The sequence below is a fragment of the Talpa europaea genome (assembly GCF_964194135.1).
Source record: "Talpa europaea genome assembly, chromosome: 5".
Classification (NCBI taxonomy): domain Eukaryota; kingdom Metazoa; phylum Chordata; class Mammalia; order Eulipotyphla; family Talpidae; genus Talpa; species Talpa europaea.
In genome coordinates this window covers 90,625,182-90,644,024 of record NC_140071.1, presented here as the reverse complement: position 1 = coordinate 90,644,024, position 18,843 = coordinate 90,625,182, and the positions used below count along the sequence as shown (strand labels likewise).

The 18,843-nt window shown below is 33.5% G+C and overlaps 1 protein-coding gene across 1 annotated transcript in view; it reads left to right on the top strand.

The window, feature by feature from the left end:
• Positions 1 to 1,659: 1,659 nt before the first annotated feature.
• Positions 1,660 to 18,843, top strand: part of PTPN13 (protein tyrosine phosphatase non-receptor type 13) — a gene marked incomplete at both ends in the record, with an annotated part of 165,822 nt that continues 148,638 nt past the window's right edge. The window contains 1 exon segment of the mRNA XM_084234234.1: positions 1,660 to 1,774. Within this exon segment, the coding sequence (XP_084090360.1) occupies positions 1,660 to 1,774 (115 nt within the window).

The following is an 18,843-nucleotide window of genomic DNA, read 5'->3' as shown; positions in this document are numbered from 1 at the left end:
AGCAGCGGACTGCAGGAGAGGTCTGCCCCACCATGTGGGAATCTCCCTGGCCTGCCAGGAATCGAACCCACACTGCAGAGTCTGCGGACAGCTTCACAGCGCTATGCTCAACCCTCTGTGCCACCTGGGAGGCTCTTAAATAAATCTTCTAATGAATGAAAACTTACAAGTTTGCAATCTCTGTTTCTCTCATATGCTCCAGTGACACTTTATACATTTTTAAATATCTCAACCCATTTTCTCAATATTATTTAAACAATCATTAGGTTGATCTGTTCTAATTGACTTATTTCTCATAAACATAAACATCTAGAATACTAAATGTACTGATGTATGATTTTTTTTTAATTATTTTTTTTATTGAGGTAGCAATGGTTTACAAAACTGGATATGATTTAGTTAGAAGTATACATTCACACCTCTTCAGATTTATGTTAACACAGTACACACACACACACACACACACACACACACACACACACACCCCTGCTCTAAGCACCCATAGTCCTACACCCTGGCTCCTTCCTTCTTATCTCTTCTTCTGGTAGCCTAATGACCAAAGAAATCCTTTACCTGAATGGTGAGTCTATCTTTGCTCAAAAGTAGTAGCACACAAGGAACTCTATTTTATAGTTGTTCTTGATTTAAGTATTCACAGAGACTAATTTCCTTAGAATCAAGGTAAACATTCCTAATTCATTAATCTATTCCCAGGTAGGTATTATATGACTTGATTGGGTTCATTTAATCTATTTGTTATTTTATTCTGTTCAGAATAATTTTTTTGTGTTTCCTATCTGTGAGTCCCTTAGATTCTTCAGGATTAAAATGACATCTGTTAGAATCCTTTTGTGATTTTGTCTGACTCTGTGGTCACAGTTTTAAGGTCATGACAATAATACCCATGTTAACCAAAAACATGATAATTATTCTTTTTATATAGTATGATTATTTTTCACAGTCTTTCCTAAAACACTCTACTTACCATGTAGCACATAGCTTTCAAAGTAATAAAAATGAATAATATGGTTATGTTTATTGTAAAGCAGGGCTTTTTTGATAGTAAAATAGAGCTAGTCATATCTGTACCCCAAATTATTTCCCTCATCTATTGGTTGACTTGAAGCTTTTCCCCCTCTAATGCCCTCTCCCCCTTTACATTCTTTTTCCATTTTATATTTCTTTCATTTTCTTCTTTTCCCTTCAAGCTAATGATGTGAAGAGCTATAATACAGGAAAATAAAGATAAAGAGGATCATTATGGTGTGATAACTGAGGATGATGGTGGAGATGGTAGGCAAATGCCTTCAGCTCATTCCGATTCCTTCGGTTTAATCATCTGCACTTTAATCATTACTGCCTATGGTATCCTGAGGTCATTGTTTTCTCCCATGAAATAGTCGTCACCATTATTCTCTGAATCCGTTTCTAAGATTGACTCTGTTGGCCTAGACTAAGTGGTAGTTTGGGATGTTTGTCCCCCTCTTCACCCCACCCCCCACTATAATTCCTTTACTCTCTGTAAGTTTAAAGCTATAGGCTTATTTTTAGGTTGAAACTATATTGAGACATCAGTGATAAAGAACTGCAACTACAAGTGCACTAAAGTTGCTGATGGATAGACCATCTGTCATCTGTTCCCTTTGTTTCTTAGGTAATATGCACGTGTCACTAGCTGAGGCCCTGGAGGTTCGGGGTGGACCACTGCAGGAGGAAGAAATATGGGCTGTATTAAATCAAAGTGCTGAAAGTCTCCAAGAACTATTTAGAAAAGGTAAGTCTTTTTTGAATATTGGGTCACTGGAAAACAGATCAAGAGGCAGAGTACAGAAAGGAACACTTTCTGTTATCTCTCTTAGTGAAGCTCAGATATTTTTTCCTTCATTTGAGCATTTTATATGCCTGATAGTGTGCCAGGCACTGAACATACATAGTAACCAAAACCAAAAACATTCTCTGCCTGTTTGGAACTTACAGTACATTGTGGAAAATAGCTAATAATAAAGTGTTTATGCAAACAAATATAAATAATGCAATTGTGATAAGGTTTACCAGGGAGAGAGTGCAGGGACTCTGATAACTCATATTAGTAGAATTTGACCTAGTCATGGGGAAGAAAAGAAAGGTTTCCTTGCAGAAGTCACCCATGAGCTAAAAACTGATAAGTCAGAAGTCAATCAAGTGAGAGGGAAGGGAAACATTCTAGACAGAAAATTGTGTGTACATCCCTGTAACTTTAATTTGGAATAACACAGACTCTATTTTGGTGGTCTGCAGGGAGACCATCTCTCCCTATAGAGAAGGTCTTCTGGTCCAGATTGTTGTGTGGCATTTTGAACCAAAAAAGTTAGGAAGTCAACCTTTTATTGTCCAAAACCATGAAAATGGTATTTGCCACTCACACTACATGGCTGACTCTTATTTAGAATAGTAAGTGAAGAAACCAAACTTCTCTAAAAAGTACAGTAAATCATAATCCTTAAAATTTGTTTTTATAATTAGGTATAATAAACGTGACAGAACTAGGTGAGGATTTGAGGGTATGTTAGTTGCTCTAAAGAGTTGTTTATTTTTAGTGATGAAACTGCTCTCTTTCTGCTTTCTGCAGAAAACATATCTGTTGAACCTCTGGGATTTAAAGTATTAAGAGTGGTTGATTAGTTTTTAAAATTGCCTCCTCATGACTAATCAGAGAAAAAGACCCAATCTGACATAGACAAGGCTATGAATCCCTTATAAATTATTTTATGTAATAATTTTTGGCTTTCTGTTTTGTAATTAAAATAATAATTAATGAAATTAAATTATAGAGTAACATTTTGATAAAGAAGTACTAAAAAAACCAACAAAGCTCATTGTCTAAGTAAATAAATTCAGAGACTTTATCAGCCAATGTTTCTGGAAAATTGAGAGGACCTTGTGTATTTCTTACTGTTTATAGATAAGGTTGCAAGGAGCAGAGCATATAGAACCCTTTATCTATATTTCATTATAAAATCCATTAGAAATTTTTGCATGAGTGACAATAGGAAGTTACTATAGATAGCTGGGACAATATAAACTCTTCACTCTGTAAAAAGGTGTTTAAAAATTAGAATTTTTAGGGGCCTCCCTTGTGGCGCTGGGGTTAAGTCAATGCTATTAAGCTGTCACCAGCCACTGTGGCATGAGTTTGATGCCTGGTCAGGGAGCTAACACACATGGCACAGCAGCCCTCTCTTGTCTCGCCCACTGTTCCCATCAGCAATGTATTTCAGTAGATCTGCCTGTTCTGCTCCCCACTCTATTTCTGGTGAATCCTCTCACCCCCTGCAACTCCAGCCTATACTCCAGCTCTTGTATGCATAAATAAAAAAAATAAATCTTTAAAAAATTAGTTTTTAATTTATACCTGCTCATAAAACAGTCTTACTAGAGAATGAATGATCTGTTATCAGCAAAATTAAATGACATAATAAGCACATCTTGTTTTTTGTAGATTTGCTTTCTTTGAATATTTTCAGGGAAATTCCCTTGCTACTGAAAGGAATAAAAACATGTAAGAAATAAAAAACACATGACCACTCATATTTTTATGCTGGGTAGGTCGTAATCCATTTATTCTACCTATCATTTGTAGAGGTAAGGAAATAAGGCCCAGCTTAAATGACTTGAGAATTACTATTGAAAGCAGAAAAAAAAAAAAACTATTTTTAAATAAATTGTTATAACCAATATCTGCTGAGAACTGTAAAGTAATTCATGGATACAATTAATTTTTAAAATATGTAGGTATCCTCTGAGCATAGTAACAAAATATTTAGAAAAGCAGTATCAGGCCACACAAATGGGTTACTTCAGATTCTGCGTACACTGAAAGAGTAATAAGGGAAAATTATGAACAAAGTTGTTGAAAAATTAAATGGACACCTTGGGTCTCCCTGGTGGCGCAGAGGTTAAAGACAGCACTATCAAGCCACTGCAGCACAAGTTCCATCCCCGGCCTGCCAGGAGACAACCCACATGGCGCAGCAGACCTCTCCTCGCTTACCCACTGCTCCCCTTAGCAGTGTATTTCAGTAGATCTGCCTCTTCTGTTCCCCACTCTCTCTGGTGAATCCTCTCACCCTCGCACCTCTGGCTTACACCCAGTTCTTATATGCATAAATAAATCTTAAAAAATAAAATAAAGTAAATGGACACCTTAAAAGACACAAGCTACCAATATTCATTTAAGAAAAAATGGGCAATCTGAATTACCCTATAATTTATAGAATGGTTGAGTGTATAATTAAAAATACCCTACAAAGAAGCTCCACATTGCATCATTGGGGAATTTTAAAACTTTAAGCAAGAAATAATAGCAACTCTATATAAAGAAAGAATATATATATATGAAGAAAATTGAAGGAAGAAATACTTCCCAGTTTATTTCTGAAGCCAAAACTATTATAATATAAATTCAGATGAAGACATTAGAGAAAATAAAACTTTAAACCAATATACGTTATAGATATAGCACATTTACAAACTAAAGAGCAAAACCCTATGATCATCTCAGCAGATGTAGAAAAAACATTTAATAAAATCCAGTATCCATTACTGAGAGAGAAACTGCCCACTATAAATATAAAGGAACTACCTCATCATGATGAAAGGTACTTACAAATACCATTCTTAACAGTGAAACATTAAATCTCCCCTTCTAAGTTCAGGACTAGACTGCTTTCATCTACTGAAGTTCAAACTGGAGCAGTAAGGCAAGAAAAAAGAAATTAAAGGCATCCAAATTATAAAGAAGTAAAACTGTATTTACTTGAAGATTCCATGATTTTCTACATAGAAATTTTGATAGAATGTACAAAAAAGCCAGTAGAACTAAAAAGTGAGTTTATCAGATTGCCATATATAAGATCACCGTACAGTGAACAGTCAGAAACTGAAATTTTAAAATGCTGAAAAAATGTAAATAGTATAATTAAAAAACTAAAATAATTAGGAATAGTTCTTAGAAAAGATGTGAAGACTTACATGATGAAAACTAAAAAAATAATGCTGAAATTAAAAAAGCTCTAAATAGATAAAAGCTATGCTGTGTTCCTAGATTAGAAGATTATCATTAGTTTCTACATTGATTTGTAGGTTTTATAATACCACTATCTGTTCAAATATCCAGTTAATGGAGATTTTTTATAACAGATTTCTGATTTTTAAAGAGAAAATAAGCTGGACAATAGCACTGAGATCACCTGGATATTAAAAATGTAATGGAATTCAGGTCATAAAGGGTTGAATGACATGTACAATGTATTTCTAATAGGTTTCTAGAAGGAAAGTAAAAGAGAATAGAAAACAGAATAATTGAATATACAATGGTAGAGAATATTTGAGAATTGAGGGAATGCAGAGATTTTGCAGATTCCAGAAGTTTAAGTCACAATCACTATATATCCATATTAAGACATGAGGGATTGCAAATACAGAATATATGTAAAGTGAAGATTTTCAAACAATCAGAAAAAGAAAAGTAGATTACTTACAAAGAAAAAATAATTTTGACTAATGGTAGAAATTTTTTAATGTATTAGTTTTTAATTGAGGTAACTGATTTACAAAATTATATATGATTTATAGATAAGGGCACAACTCTTCAGATCAGGTAGCCTCAATTCTACTGTCAGATTTCTATCAACAATTCCTTTGTTTTGTTTCCTTATATCCCACATATGAGTAAAGGGACCCAATATTTGTCTTTCTTCTTCTGACTTATTTCACTTAATATAATCCCCTCCAATTTCATTGCAAATGGCATTTTTTTTAATACTTTAATATTATTCTCCTGTGTATTTGCCATGTACCCTTAATCCACTCATCTTTTCTTGGGCTCTTAGATTGTTTCCATAACTTGACTATTGTAAATAGTGCTGCAATGAACTGCATAGATCCCTTTGAATTAGTATTTTTACATTCTTTGGATCGATAACTAGGTGTGGGATTCTGGGTCAGGTAGTAGTACATCTGATTTTAATTTTTGAGAAAAGTCCAGATATTGGGTGAGTCTACATTCCCACCAACAGTGTATGAAGTTCCCCCTTTTCCTACAACCTTGCCTGGTTATTTCTGGTCCTGTTGATATGGGCCATTGTCACAGGTGAGGTGGTATCTTACTGTGGTTTTGATTTGCAATTTCCTTGATGATAAGTAATGAACATTTTTCATATGTCTGTTGACCATCTGTATATCTTTGGACAAGTGTCTATTAACTCTGCCCATTTTTTAATTGGGTTATTTTCTTGTTGCGTTCCATTAGTTCATTGTAGATTTTGGAAATTAATCCATTGTTGGTTGTATGATGTGCAAATATTTCCCCACAATTGGTGGGGTGCCTTTTTATTTTAATTATAGCTACTTTTGCTGTGTGCAGTATTTTACTGTAATCCCAATTGTTTATATTTTCTTTTGTTTCCCTTGCCAATGGAGTCAATTTACCAGTCATCTCTGAAGCCAATATCTTGGAATATTTCGCCTATCTTCTTCTGTGTGTTACAGAAGGTCTTACATCCAGACCTTTAATCCATGTGTTATTAAAGGTCTTACATCCAGACCTTTAATCCATTTTGAGTTAATTTTTGTGTATGGTCTGAAATAGGGTCTGTTTTTTTTTTTTTCTGCATATGGCAGTCCAGTTGTCCTAACACCATTTGTCGAAGATACTTATTTCCTCCAGTGTATATTCTTTGTTTCTTTGTTGTAAAATAATTGTACATAGGAGTGTGGGTTAATTTCTAGTCTCTCAAGTCTGTTCCATTGATCTGTGTGTCTATATTTGGTCCAGCATCACACTATTTTGATTATAATAGCTTTGTAGTATCATTGGAAGTCTGGGAGTGTGATACTCTGTTCTTTTGTCAGAATTGATTTGACTTTTCTGAGTCTTTTATGATTCCATATAAATTTCAATAATGTTTGCTCAATTTTTTTGAAAATTGTCATGAAAGGAGTTACATTTAATATGTATGTTGCTTCGCGTAAGATGACCATTTTAATAGTTTGTTCTTCCAAGTCATGAATATAGATATCTTTCCATTTTTTTTTGTCATCCTCTATTTCTTTTAACTGTGTCTTAATAGCTTGCATTATGCAGGTCTTTCACCTCCTTTGTTAGGTTTATTCCTAGGATTTAGTACTTTTTGACGCATTTGTAAATGGGGCTGTTTTTTTAGTTTCTTTCTCCTCTACTTTGTTGTCTATTCATAAGAAGGCAGCCAATTTCTGTATATTGATTTTGTAGCCTGCCACTTGACTGATTTTTTGTTTTGATTAGTTTTTTCATTGAGTATTTAGGGTTTTCTATGTATATTAACATGTTGCCTGCAAATAGTGGTAGTTTTATTTCTTCTTTCCCAATTTGGACTCCTTTTAAAACCTTTTTGTGCTAATTACTTTATCGAGGACTTTCAATACTGTGTTGAATAGTGGTGGCAAAAGTGTCTTTTACTGATCATAGAGAAAAAACTTTCTCACTATGAGTATGATACTAGCTTTTAGTTTGTCATGTTGCCATTATTGTGATGAGATATGTTTCTTCTACCCCCATTTTTCGAGTTTGTATCATAAATGGATGTTTAATTTTGTCAAATGCTTTTGTGCCTCACCATTAATATGATCATATGATTTTTACTTTTTCTTTTGTTCATGTGGTGAATTTCATTGGTTTGCAGGTGGTGAATCATCCTTGCATCCCTAGAACAAATCCTACTTGGTTGTGATTTATCATCCTTTTAATGTATTATAAATTTAGTTTGCTAATATTTTATTGAGGGTTTTGTATTTGTGTTCATCAGGGATATTGGTCTGCAGCCTTGTGAGTTGTGACATCTCTGCTTAATAGCAGACTTTTTAATAGCAACAACAGAATTAGAATTTGATAGAAAAATCATCCTAAAACTACCATGATAATCTAGAACAACACTATCTGAAGAAATATAATATACATCATACATGTAATATAAAGTAATCTATATTCCATATTTTAAAAGATTTAGGAGATAAAATTAATTTTAGCATTTTTATTTCATCTACTGTATCAAAAATGTCATTCCATATATAATTAATATGAAATAATATTAACAAAATGTGCCCCTTTTGTACTGTCAAAATCTTCTTTACATTTATACTATATCTTAATTTGTATTTAAAAATATCACAGATAATTGGATTTCATACAACCTGCTGATGCAAAAGTAGATTTACAAACTTAAGTTGTTCCAAACATACTTAATGTTTTCCAAAAACTGAGTAATAATTAAAATAAATTTAATACTAAGTTCCTCAGTTGTCACAGCCACCTTTCAAGTTCTTAAAATTCATATTTGCCTAATATCTACTGTATTGGAGTATACCGATAGAATTGATATCTTGCTAAACTATGGTACAAGAAAAAGACCAAAGCTAGGACATCTTTATGTGAAAAGTGAAGAATCTTTGCCACCCAAACTTCCATGGAAAAAACTGTAAAAAGATGTATTTCAGGAAGAAGGAAATTTAACCCAGAACGAAAAAGTTAGAAATTTTTATTTCACAAGGAGAAATGATGAACAAAACAATAAGTCAACTTGATGGTAAATCTAAACAATCACTGACTATATAAAACATCAATAATAATGATGTCAAATTTGAAATCATAAAATGTTATCATTTAGAGAGGTATAGAGGATAAGAATTAAAACAGTTTGAGAATTTTATGCTGTGCATGAGAATGGTAAGGATACTGAGTTTAGAGTTTGCACAGTCCAAAGCAGAGAAAACATAAAGATTTGTTTGAATCTGGTAAGATTAAGTAAGAGAAGACAGAAAAGGGAGAGAAAGCATTGAACTTGAAATTGACTTCCTGTTTGTTTGTTTTTTTTTTTTAAATCCTTTATAGGAAATTAGAGAAAATTTTTATGGATTAAAAGTTTTGGAGTAAATCTTTGTATGGCGTATATAGCTTTTAAAAGACCAATCCTAACTAGTCTTTTTATGTTACATTCCTAATTATCTACAGTCATAATTGTGTTGATTAACAGGGTGTATCAAGTCATCTTTGACATGCTACATCTTGCCCTGCATTCATAAGGCCAGAAACAACAGGTCCTTCAAGTTAAGTGTGTTTGAACCAGATAAAATTACCCCATTATTCCCTGGAAACAAACTATAAAACATGAAATTAATTCAATATCTATCATTCTTAAAATTAATGTTAGTTGTTTAGCAAGTGTATATAGTACTTGTGGTAACCACCCATTCCCTTAAAATACTGTGAGTGCACTGTGTTTTCATGCAATTAGTTTGGCTCTAGGTGCCCCAATATATTTATTTATTTTTAAATTTTTAATCAAAGGTTAGTTTCATAATGTTTCTATTTACTTCATTTTTTAAAAAGATTTATTTATTTATGCATACAAGAGCTGGGGTATGGGCCAGAGATATGGGAGGTGGGAGGATTCACCAGAGATAGAGTAGGGAACAGAACAGGCAGACTGACCGAAGTACACTGCTGAGGGGAGCAGCGGGTGAGTCAGGAGAGGTCTGCTGTGCCATGTGGGTTGCTTCCTGGCCAGCTGGAAATCGAACTCGTGCTGCAGAGGCTGTGGATTGCTTCATAGTGCAGTGCTTAACCCCCTGTGCCACCAGGGAGGCCTCAACTCCTAATATATTTAAAAGGGAAAGTTGCTATAGGTTGTATTCTCTAACCCTATCTGTGCTGATTAATGGAGTTTTGCTCACTAATATTTATTGTTTTGATTTTTATACTTACTGGAATTTTTTTAAAAAAATATTGGGGTACACTATATACAGTAAGGAGCAATCTAAATTATGCAGCCTAATAAATTTTATGAATGTTTACACCACAAAACTACCACCCAGATCAAAACATGGGTCATCTCTAGCTCTGAGGGAGACTCCCTGATCTCCATTTTGGTAACTTCTCTGTTACCCAGAATAGAGTGCTATTATGGCATATCACAGAGATCAATTTTGCCTGATTTTAAACATCTTTTGAATAGACTCATACAATGTAAACTTCTATCAGAGATCATTTTTGCCTGATTTTAATCATCTTTGAATAGACTCATACAATGTAAACTTATTTGTGTCTCACTACTTTTACTTGAAATTCTGAGATTTATCCACCTCATAAAACTAAGCTTTTTAAAGAAAATGTTTCAAAAATCTCAATTTCTTTTCTCAAATATAGAAATTTAAAAGGGGCTTTATGCTTTGCATCTTTCAGTAACATGTTGAAATTTTTACTTTTGTAGGGTCATGTTGCGGTTAAGATTTTTTTTTTTTACTATAAATAGTATGCTAAATTTTTTCTTTTAAATTGGAATAGTTTACCATTCAAGTAAGCCTCCTGCCCTTTTGGAGGGAAAAGGTCCCTTTAGGAGGGAAAAGTTCTTTACAATGTAAAGGGGGTTGTGTATATAAGAGTAGCAGAAAATGCTTTGTAATCATAAAAATAAATGCTACTCATCCTTGAATATTATTCATTTTTTTCAGTTTTTGTATGAATTGTAGACCCTTAAAAGTTAAACATAGTCACCAAGTTCCCTCTAAAACTTTTATATTATTTTTTCCCTTGGCTTTATGCACATAGCAGGGAGGAAGATCTCCTTTAATGTAAAACTTTGCATTTGGAGAGAAAAATTCCTGCTGATTTATAAAGGGTCTTCACCATTAAATCTATTTATCTTCCTAATCACCTCAGTTATATATATAGTTTGTCTGCCAGAATACAATGTTGCGACATCTACAGAAGCTGTCATGAAGGTATCAGGTGGCAGTAGAAATAATGCTTTAAGATATTTAGCACTTGGTTCCAAAATTCCTTAGGCAAAATTGAGCTAACAATGAAATCAAGTGTTTAAATTGACTACCATTCAAAATTAACATTTTTCAACTGCTTGAATAGATGACCAAGCAGTATATGATTGATATATTTTAGGAAAGATCTACCTTTCGAGCAAATTTGGCTTTTTAAATTTCTGTAGACTAACATAGAACATGTGTGGAATAGTATTGCGCTCAATATTTGGACTCCCCTTGGGGAAATTGGTGTTAATCTCTGAATCTTTTCTAATACTGGTTTTGTACTTAATGACATTCATCTATCACATAAGTTAGGGAGGATCAAAGGTGCTCATTCCCAAAGTTTGAGGAGATGCAATGTAGATATTTGTTGAATTTCTAGAAAGTGTTATAGAAGAAAAAATGAGTAGGAATTTCATTTGTGATTTACTTTACTTTGGGAATGAAATAGAAAAAGCCAAATAAAGATAATCTTATTAGATGGGTTAGGCAGATTATTTCTAAATGTACTATAGGTGACATTCATAGTTTGTGTCATTAATTCATCTTCCTCCTTATAGAGAACCATTTGTCTCTCTTCTAAAGTTATTTCTGATAGACGTTCTGCCTATCTAATAAAAATGACAATTATAATTTGGATAAAATAGTTCTGACACCTTCATGCTTGCCATGGATCTTCTATAAAATGCCACATGTGTGACTTTATAAGCTGGAGAAAAAAAAATTAAGCATTAAGGAGGGATCTAAAGTCATCATTGACGTTTTTAGTATCGGTTAATTGACATAGAAATGGGGCAACTATAGATCAAGAAGCAGCTTGATTGAGCTGGGATATCATTTATTGCCCCTATAAGGATGTTAATTCTTATTTGTGTTTTGAGTAGACTGGTATGCATATCTAAATTCCTAAGTCCTGTGACTTAGACAGAAAGCCTGTGTCCCACTCCCAAACCCCAGAATCAAATATTTTGTGAATAAGTTTGTTATAATATTCAGATTAACAAATCTGAAAATTCCTTTGACTCACACTTGAAAAACTAAAAGTTGTCAATATTGGAGTATTTACTTTTTCTTTTTATTATTAGATAATAAATTTTATTGTTATATTCCCCATACAATTGCAGCCCCCCCCATTCTGACCCCAATCCCTCCCCTCCCGCCCCCCTAAAAGTGTCTCTGGTTCATAGTTTTTTGTTGATTTTGATTTTCACTTTCTTATAGTTATTCATTTTCCTGGTCCCTTATGTAAGTTTTCTAGATTCCTGCTATGAGTGAGACTATCCGGTATTTTTCTTTTTCTTTTTGGCTTATTTCGCTGAGCATGATCCCTTCCAGCGCCATCCATGTTGCTGCAAATTGCATGGGTTTATCTTTTTTGAATGCTGAGTAATATTCCATGGTATATATGTACCACATCTTCTTGATCCAGTCATCTATTTTTGGGCATTTGGATTGTTTCCAAAGCTTAGCTATTGTAAACAGTGCTGCTATAAACATAGGGGTGCAGGTGTTCTTTGGAATTGATGTTTCTGTGTCCTTTGGGTAAATACCTAGGAGTGGAATTGCTGGATCATATGGAAGCTCTATGTTTAGTAGGTCCAGAAATCTCCACACAGCTTTCCACAGTGGTTGGACCAGTTTGCACTCCCACCAACAGTGCAGAAGAGTTCCTTTTTCTCCACACCCTCGCCAACATTTGTTGTTGCTAGTTTTTTTAATATGTGCCATTCTCACTGGTATAAGATGGTATCTCATGGTAGTTTTGATTTGCATTTCCCTGATGACAAGTGATGTTGAACATTTTTTCATATACCTGTTGGCCATTTGCATTTCCTCTTCAGAGAAGTTTCTTTTTAGCTCTTCTGCCCATTTTTTGACGGGATTATTTTCTTTGTTGTTGTTGAGTCTCATCAGCTCTTTGCAGATTTTTGTGATCAGTCCTTTATCATTAGTGTTGGGTGCAAAAATGTTCTCCCAGTTGGTGGGGTTTCTCTTTGTTTTTGTTATTGTCTCTTTTGCTGTGCAGAAGCTCTTTAATTTGATGTAGTCCCAGCTGTTTATCTTTGCCTTCACTATCACTGCTTTGGGTGATGTGTTTGTAAAGATGTCTTTGATGTGCAAATCCCGTAGTGTTTCGCCTATATTTCCTTCTATGTATTTTATGGTTTCAGGTCTTATGTCTAGTTCTTTAATCCATTTTGAGTTGATTTTTGTGTATGGTGTGAGGTAGTGGTCAAGCTTCATTCTTTTGCATGTAGCGACCCAGTTTTCCCAGCACCATTTATTGAACAAACTTTCTTTGCTCCAATGCATAGTCTTTGCTCCTTTGTCAAAGATTAGTTGACCATAAATCTGTGGGTTTATTTCTGGATTTTCTATTCGATTCCATTGGTCTGTATGTCTGTTCTTGTTCCAATACCATGCAGTTTTGATGATTATGGCTTTGTAGTATAGTTTGAAGTCTGGGAGTGTGATGCCTCCATTCCCTTCTGTTTTTTTTCAGGAGAGCTTTGGCTATTCGGGTTTTTTTGTGATTCCATATGAATTTCATCAATAATTGTTCTATTTCTTTGAAGAATGACATTGAAATTTTGATTGGAATAGCATTGAATCTGTAGATTGCTTTTGGTAGGATGGCCATTTTAATAATGTTTATTCTTCCAATTCATGAGCAGGGGATGTCTCTCCATTTCTTTGTGTCTTCTTCTATTTCTTTTAACAGTGTTTTATAGTTTTCTTTGTATAGGTCCTTTACCTCTTTTGTTAGATTTATTCCCAAATATTTGATTTTTTTTGTTTCAATAACAAAAGGGATGGTTTTTTTGATTTCTTCTTCAGATTTATTGTTTGTGTATAGGAAGGCTACTGACTTTTGCGTGTTGATTTTGTATCCTGCCACTTTACTGAACTGATTGATGAGTTGAATTAGCTTTTCTGTGGAGTTTTTGGGGTTCTCTATGTATAATATCATATCGTCTGCAAATAGTGATAGTTTGACTTCTTCTTTTCCTATTTGGATTCCTTGGATGTCTTTCTCTTGTCTTATTGCCCTGGCTAGGACTTCCAGTATTATATTGAAAAGCAGTGGTGAGAGTAGACATCCTTGTCTTGTTCCAGATCTTAATGGAATTGCTTTCAGCTTTTCACCATTGAGAATGATACTGGCTGTTGGCTTGTCATAGATGGCCTTTATGATGTTGAGGTATGTTCCTTGTATCCCAAGAATTTCAAGGGCTTTTATCATGAATGGGTGTTGCACTTTGTCGATTATTGGAGTATTTTCTGATTGAATAATTTAGAGTTGCTAAGTTTTGAAAGTTAAAAGAAAACCTTTTTCTTTTCATAATGGATCTCCAAAATAACTATTTTGTGACCAGAAAAAGCCTAAATTGATGTTATTGTCATTAGCAGAATAGGTAGGGCAGGACACCTTTTTTAAGGTTGTGGACCTATGGTATAGAGTTGTAATTGTAAACATACTCATTTTTCTCAAGTACTTTAATTACATTACTGTAGTATCATTGTACCTGTTTTTTAGGAAATCCTTAGTTCCTATCCTTAAACTTATATTCCATAAGATATATGTAAAAACAGTTATAGTGTTTTTTCTCACTATTTTAGCCTAAATTTTGGGTGGGCAGTTTTTGACAAGTAAAGAAAAGGTTGTAGGGAGTGGTAGAAATTAAAGGAAAACCAAATAGGAGCAACTTCATATATTAAAGGAAAAAATGAGCAGTTTCCTCAGAATATAAGAAAGCAAGGAATAAATTAAAGGAACTACTACTGTTTCTTTTATATTGCTTGGAGCAGGTGGCCAAGGAGTTTTACTGAAGAAGAAAGCAAATTCATAGAGACCTGCTTCCTTCTATCCATATTATTCAGCCATTTAAGCCCTGTTGCTTTTAATAATCCCAACCAACTCATTTTTACTAATATAGAAACCCTGTATATTAATTACTTTCGTGAAACTTAAACTTCAGTAGTGCTTGTTACCAAGATGACATAGTTTGGTATTACCCCAAGTCTTGCCAAGTACCTAACAAAACAAAACTATAAAAAGCCTACTTGATTAAAAGCCACACCAAGGTTCCAGTGATTATGGTTTGGATAGGTGACTTTCATATGTTCAGTGTTTAAAAAATAAAGAAAAATGTGTGTGTCTGTGTCCTCAATAAGAAGAGACTATATCTTCACTCTTAATGAAGAAAAGCTGATAAAATATATTACTATGAGTGTTAAGTTTGCATAATTTCATATTATTAAAATATTATAACTTCTGCAAATAAAAATTTCTGAAACTATGTTAATGCTATAGTTTTATGTTATCCATTGAAATAAAAAACATCATTTAATAGTTCATGTTGTGTGTAAAGGTGATGACCAGGGATAGTAACATCAGTTTCACATAACTTGTTACTCAGTAATTATAAACTGGTTTGATTTAAAACTGATTTTTGAGGATTTATACTAACTAGGATTATCATGTAATAGAAGATGCTTAGAAGGTATATTTCTCCAAGGATTTAAAGAAAAAAATAGCATTTATGATACATTGTGTCTTAATCTTCTTTATTTTTAATAGGACTTCTAGGTAAGAGATGCCAAAAAAAAATTCCTACAGGTCTAGAATAGAGCAATTTGAGAATTTGATGATTTTTTTCCTGAAATGTACAGTGCTTGTTATTTATGATACACTCCTTGCTTTCCATTAGGGGCAAAAAAAGCTAAAAGGTGATTGAGAATGAACTTAATTAAGTAAAGATTTTTTTTAGATGTATTGATCTATATTTGATATCTTCAGAGTCTGAAGATATCAACAGCCTTATCTATGATGTAAAAGCTATTTGCACATATGAGAAAATTGAGGCCCAGAGAGGCTAAGTAGGTTATTTAAGATCAAAATGTAATAAATGTATGTCATATCTAAGATTCAAACCTAGTTATTTTGGCTTCAGTCTATGCTTGTGACCATTGCACTATACTGTCTCCAGTTCAGTGAAGCTACCTACTACATTAATGAAGTAATACATTTAAAGGAATAAAATGAACATGACAGTTTGATATCTTTCCATATCTCCTGGGTAAGCTTAGAGATTTGGATGATTAGCAAGGCCTGGGACCAGTTACATCAGAATATAAATTGGAGAGGACTTTATTAAATGCTGTGGTAATATTGGCTATATCAAGAAAATTTGCATGATGTAAAATGTCTTTGAAAGGTCTATCATTATCAATTTATATTGCATGGATTATCTTAATTCTTGTCATGTATATAATTTTATTTTGTAAAATCAAGAAAAGATTACTCTTCTATTTCACATTAGAGATACTGAATTTTTTTTTAAATTCTAAGTTTTAAAAAAAACTTCATTTTCAGATGATCTAGATTCCTAGGATTGGTCTGAAATTTCAGTAAATCCAAAAAAAGACCGTCAGTGATTATAATAAATAGATGTTTGACAGCTCAAACCTTGAATCAGGGTAAGAATAAAAAACCAAAATAAATGGTGTACAAGATACAATGTATTTTTAAATGACTTCAGGCAACAAGTTCTCTTGGTACTATGGTTTTGACATAAAGCATTACAAAGGGTTACCATGAAAAATCCAATGTTCCTACTTATTGCTAAAAGTTGCCATAATAGAATAGTTCTCAGAAATGTGTCCATGACTTAACTGCATCGGCCTCAATGGGGGAAACTGTTAGAAATGCAGATTCTCGGACCCCATATCAGACCTTCAGAGTTAGAAACCCTAGGTAAAGTAGGGTAACTTGTTTTAATTAGTTGTTGGGTGATTTCTTTCATTTTTTATTTTTAAGGAAATACCTTTTTCTTATATTCCTGTTATGTCTTTGATGGTATAGGGCTTCTTCCCTCAGGTATAGTCAACCATGGTTCTCCCACCATCAAAGCACTCATCGTCCATATTTTGTGGTCTTCCCATGACCCTGTCTTCAACCCTCCTCCTCTTCCTTCCCCTACTTCTCTTCTTCTCCCTCCCATTTTGGATGCCTCATACTGTTTTGGTTTCTCTGTATTCCACTTAAAAGTGAAACCATCTGGTATTTATCTTTCGCCTTCTGACTCATTTTGTTTAGAATAATCCCTTCTAGTTCCATCCATGTTGAGCAAATGGTATGCGTTTATCTTTTTTGATTGCTGAGCAGTATTCCATTGTGTACATATACCATATTTTCTTGATCCACTCATCTGTTTGGAGTCATTTAGATTGTTTCCATATCTTGGCTGTTATAAATAGGTTTCCTTTTGAATTAGTGTTTTTGTGTTCTTTGCATAGAAACCCAGGAGCTGCATTTCTGAGTCAATATTGCAGATCCATTTTTAGTGTTTTGAGGAACCTTCATAAAGCTTTCCCTAGGAACTGGGCCAGTTCTACATTCTCACCTAATGTATACAGGGGTTCCTTTTTCCCCATATCTTCTCCAGCACTTGTTTTTGATTTTTTTAAATATAGGCCATTCTCACAGGTGTGAGGTGGTATCTTATTATGGTTTTCATTTGCATTTCCCTAATGATAAGTGCTGATAAATTTTTCATATGCCTGTTCACCATCTGCATATGTTCTTTGGACAAGTGCCTATTAGCTCTTCGGCCCATTCTTTGACTGGATTGTTGTTTAGTAACAACATTTTTAAATGGAAATCAATATGTAGCATATACTATAATTTCAGGTGAACCTTAAATAATTTTTTTACAAAACTTTACTCTCCAGAAAATGTCAAAATATAGGGGAAATAGTTTATATCATTTATTCTTCTGTATTTGTCCATTGTTATACTAGACAGGTGACTTAACAGTATATCTGTTTTTAGGAATTGAATTTTTCAGAACTATGTATCATAAAATGACTTCATCAACTCCATCAGAGCTTGAAATAGTGGTGTCTCATACATTTTTGCCAAGTGTTCTAATGGGGCATTTAAAATAGGGCTGCAATTTCTCTGTATTTGCTTAAATAGGCAAAGGAATTTTTCAGGTCAAAGTAGTGTCATTGTTTTAAGTCTTATAATAATTTTCCTGATACTTTGGATTCGTTTTTCCTTGTCATGTTTGTTGCTCAGTTATGATCATATTCCTAGTTTTTATGCCATAAATGGAAGACAAATGTAAAACAAAGGAGAAAATTTAAAGGAAATTGTAATATCCCTTGGGGAAAATACATGTATATATGGGTCTTAGTTTATGGGAACATTGGAAAGCAGCTCTACGTTGTCGTTTCTTTGCATGTAAATATTTCTGCTTATTTCTAACTTTGTCTCTAGCTCTTTGAAATTCTGCTTAAGCAACTTTTTCTGTGGAATGTTGGTAAAAGTCTATAAATAGAATCTTTACTACTGGAATCAGTTTACATCAGATTTGCTCTTTCATAATAATAGCATTTTTTTTTAAAGGACAATCATGCAGCTAAAACATTACAGAATATTGAATTACAAGCTTCTGGAATTCCATTTTTAATTTCTTTTAGCATTGTTTAAAGGAGTTTGAATATATTTCCTTTAATTTTTTTTCCTTTCAGACAAAGGGGAGCAAATTAAAGTGATTCTAGCCTGCACTCTAAATTTCCTCACTTGTAGGTTTGCATAACACTTTTACAATGATTGAAAAATGTATTTTGTGGTTTGACTGTTTCCTAAAGAATTCAGTACTTAAATGTCCTGTGTGTGTTTTGGGAATTTGACAGCAACACAGTTTGTTGTCACAGCTGCTTTAGCTTTATTGCAAGACATTTTAAAATCACACTTGAAAACAATGAAAATATTTGTATCATTTCTCTGTGCGTGTTTTTTAACAAGCACAAAAATATGACTTACCATGGTAATTGTGTTTCTCAGTGCTCTCCACCATTCCTCTGTTGCAATTTCTTGCTGTTCCTTGTACAAACTCAGTTTCCTGACCGCATGCCTTTGCTTTGGCTTTTTCTTCTTTTTGGAACCTACGCTATAACCGTGGTCAAATGTTAGTCATCGTAAAGGGCCACCTAAAAAAG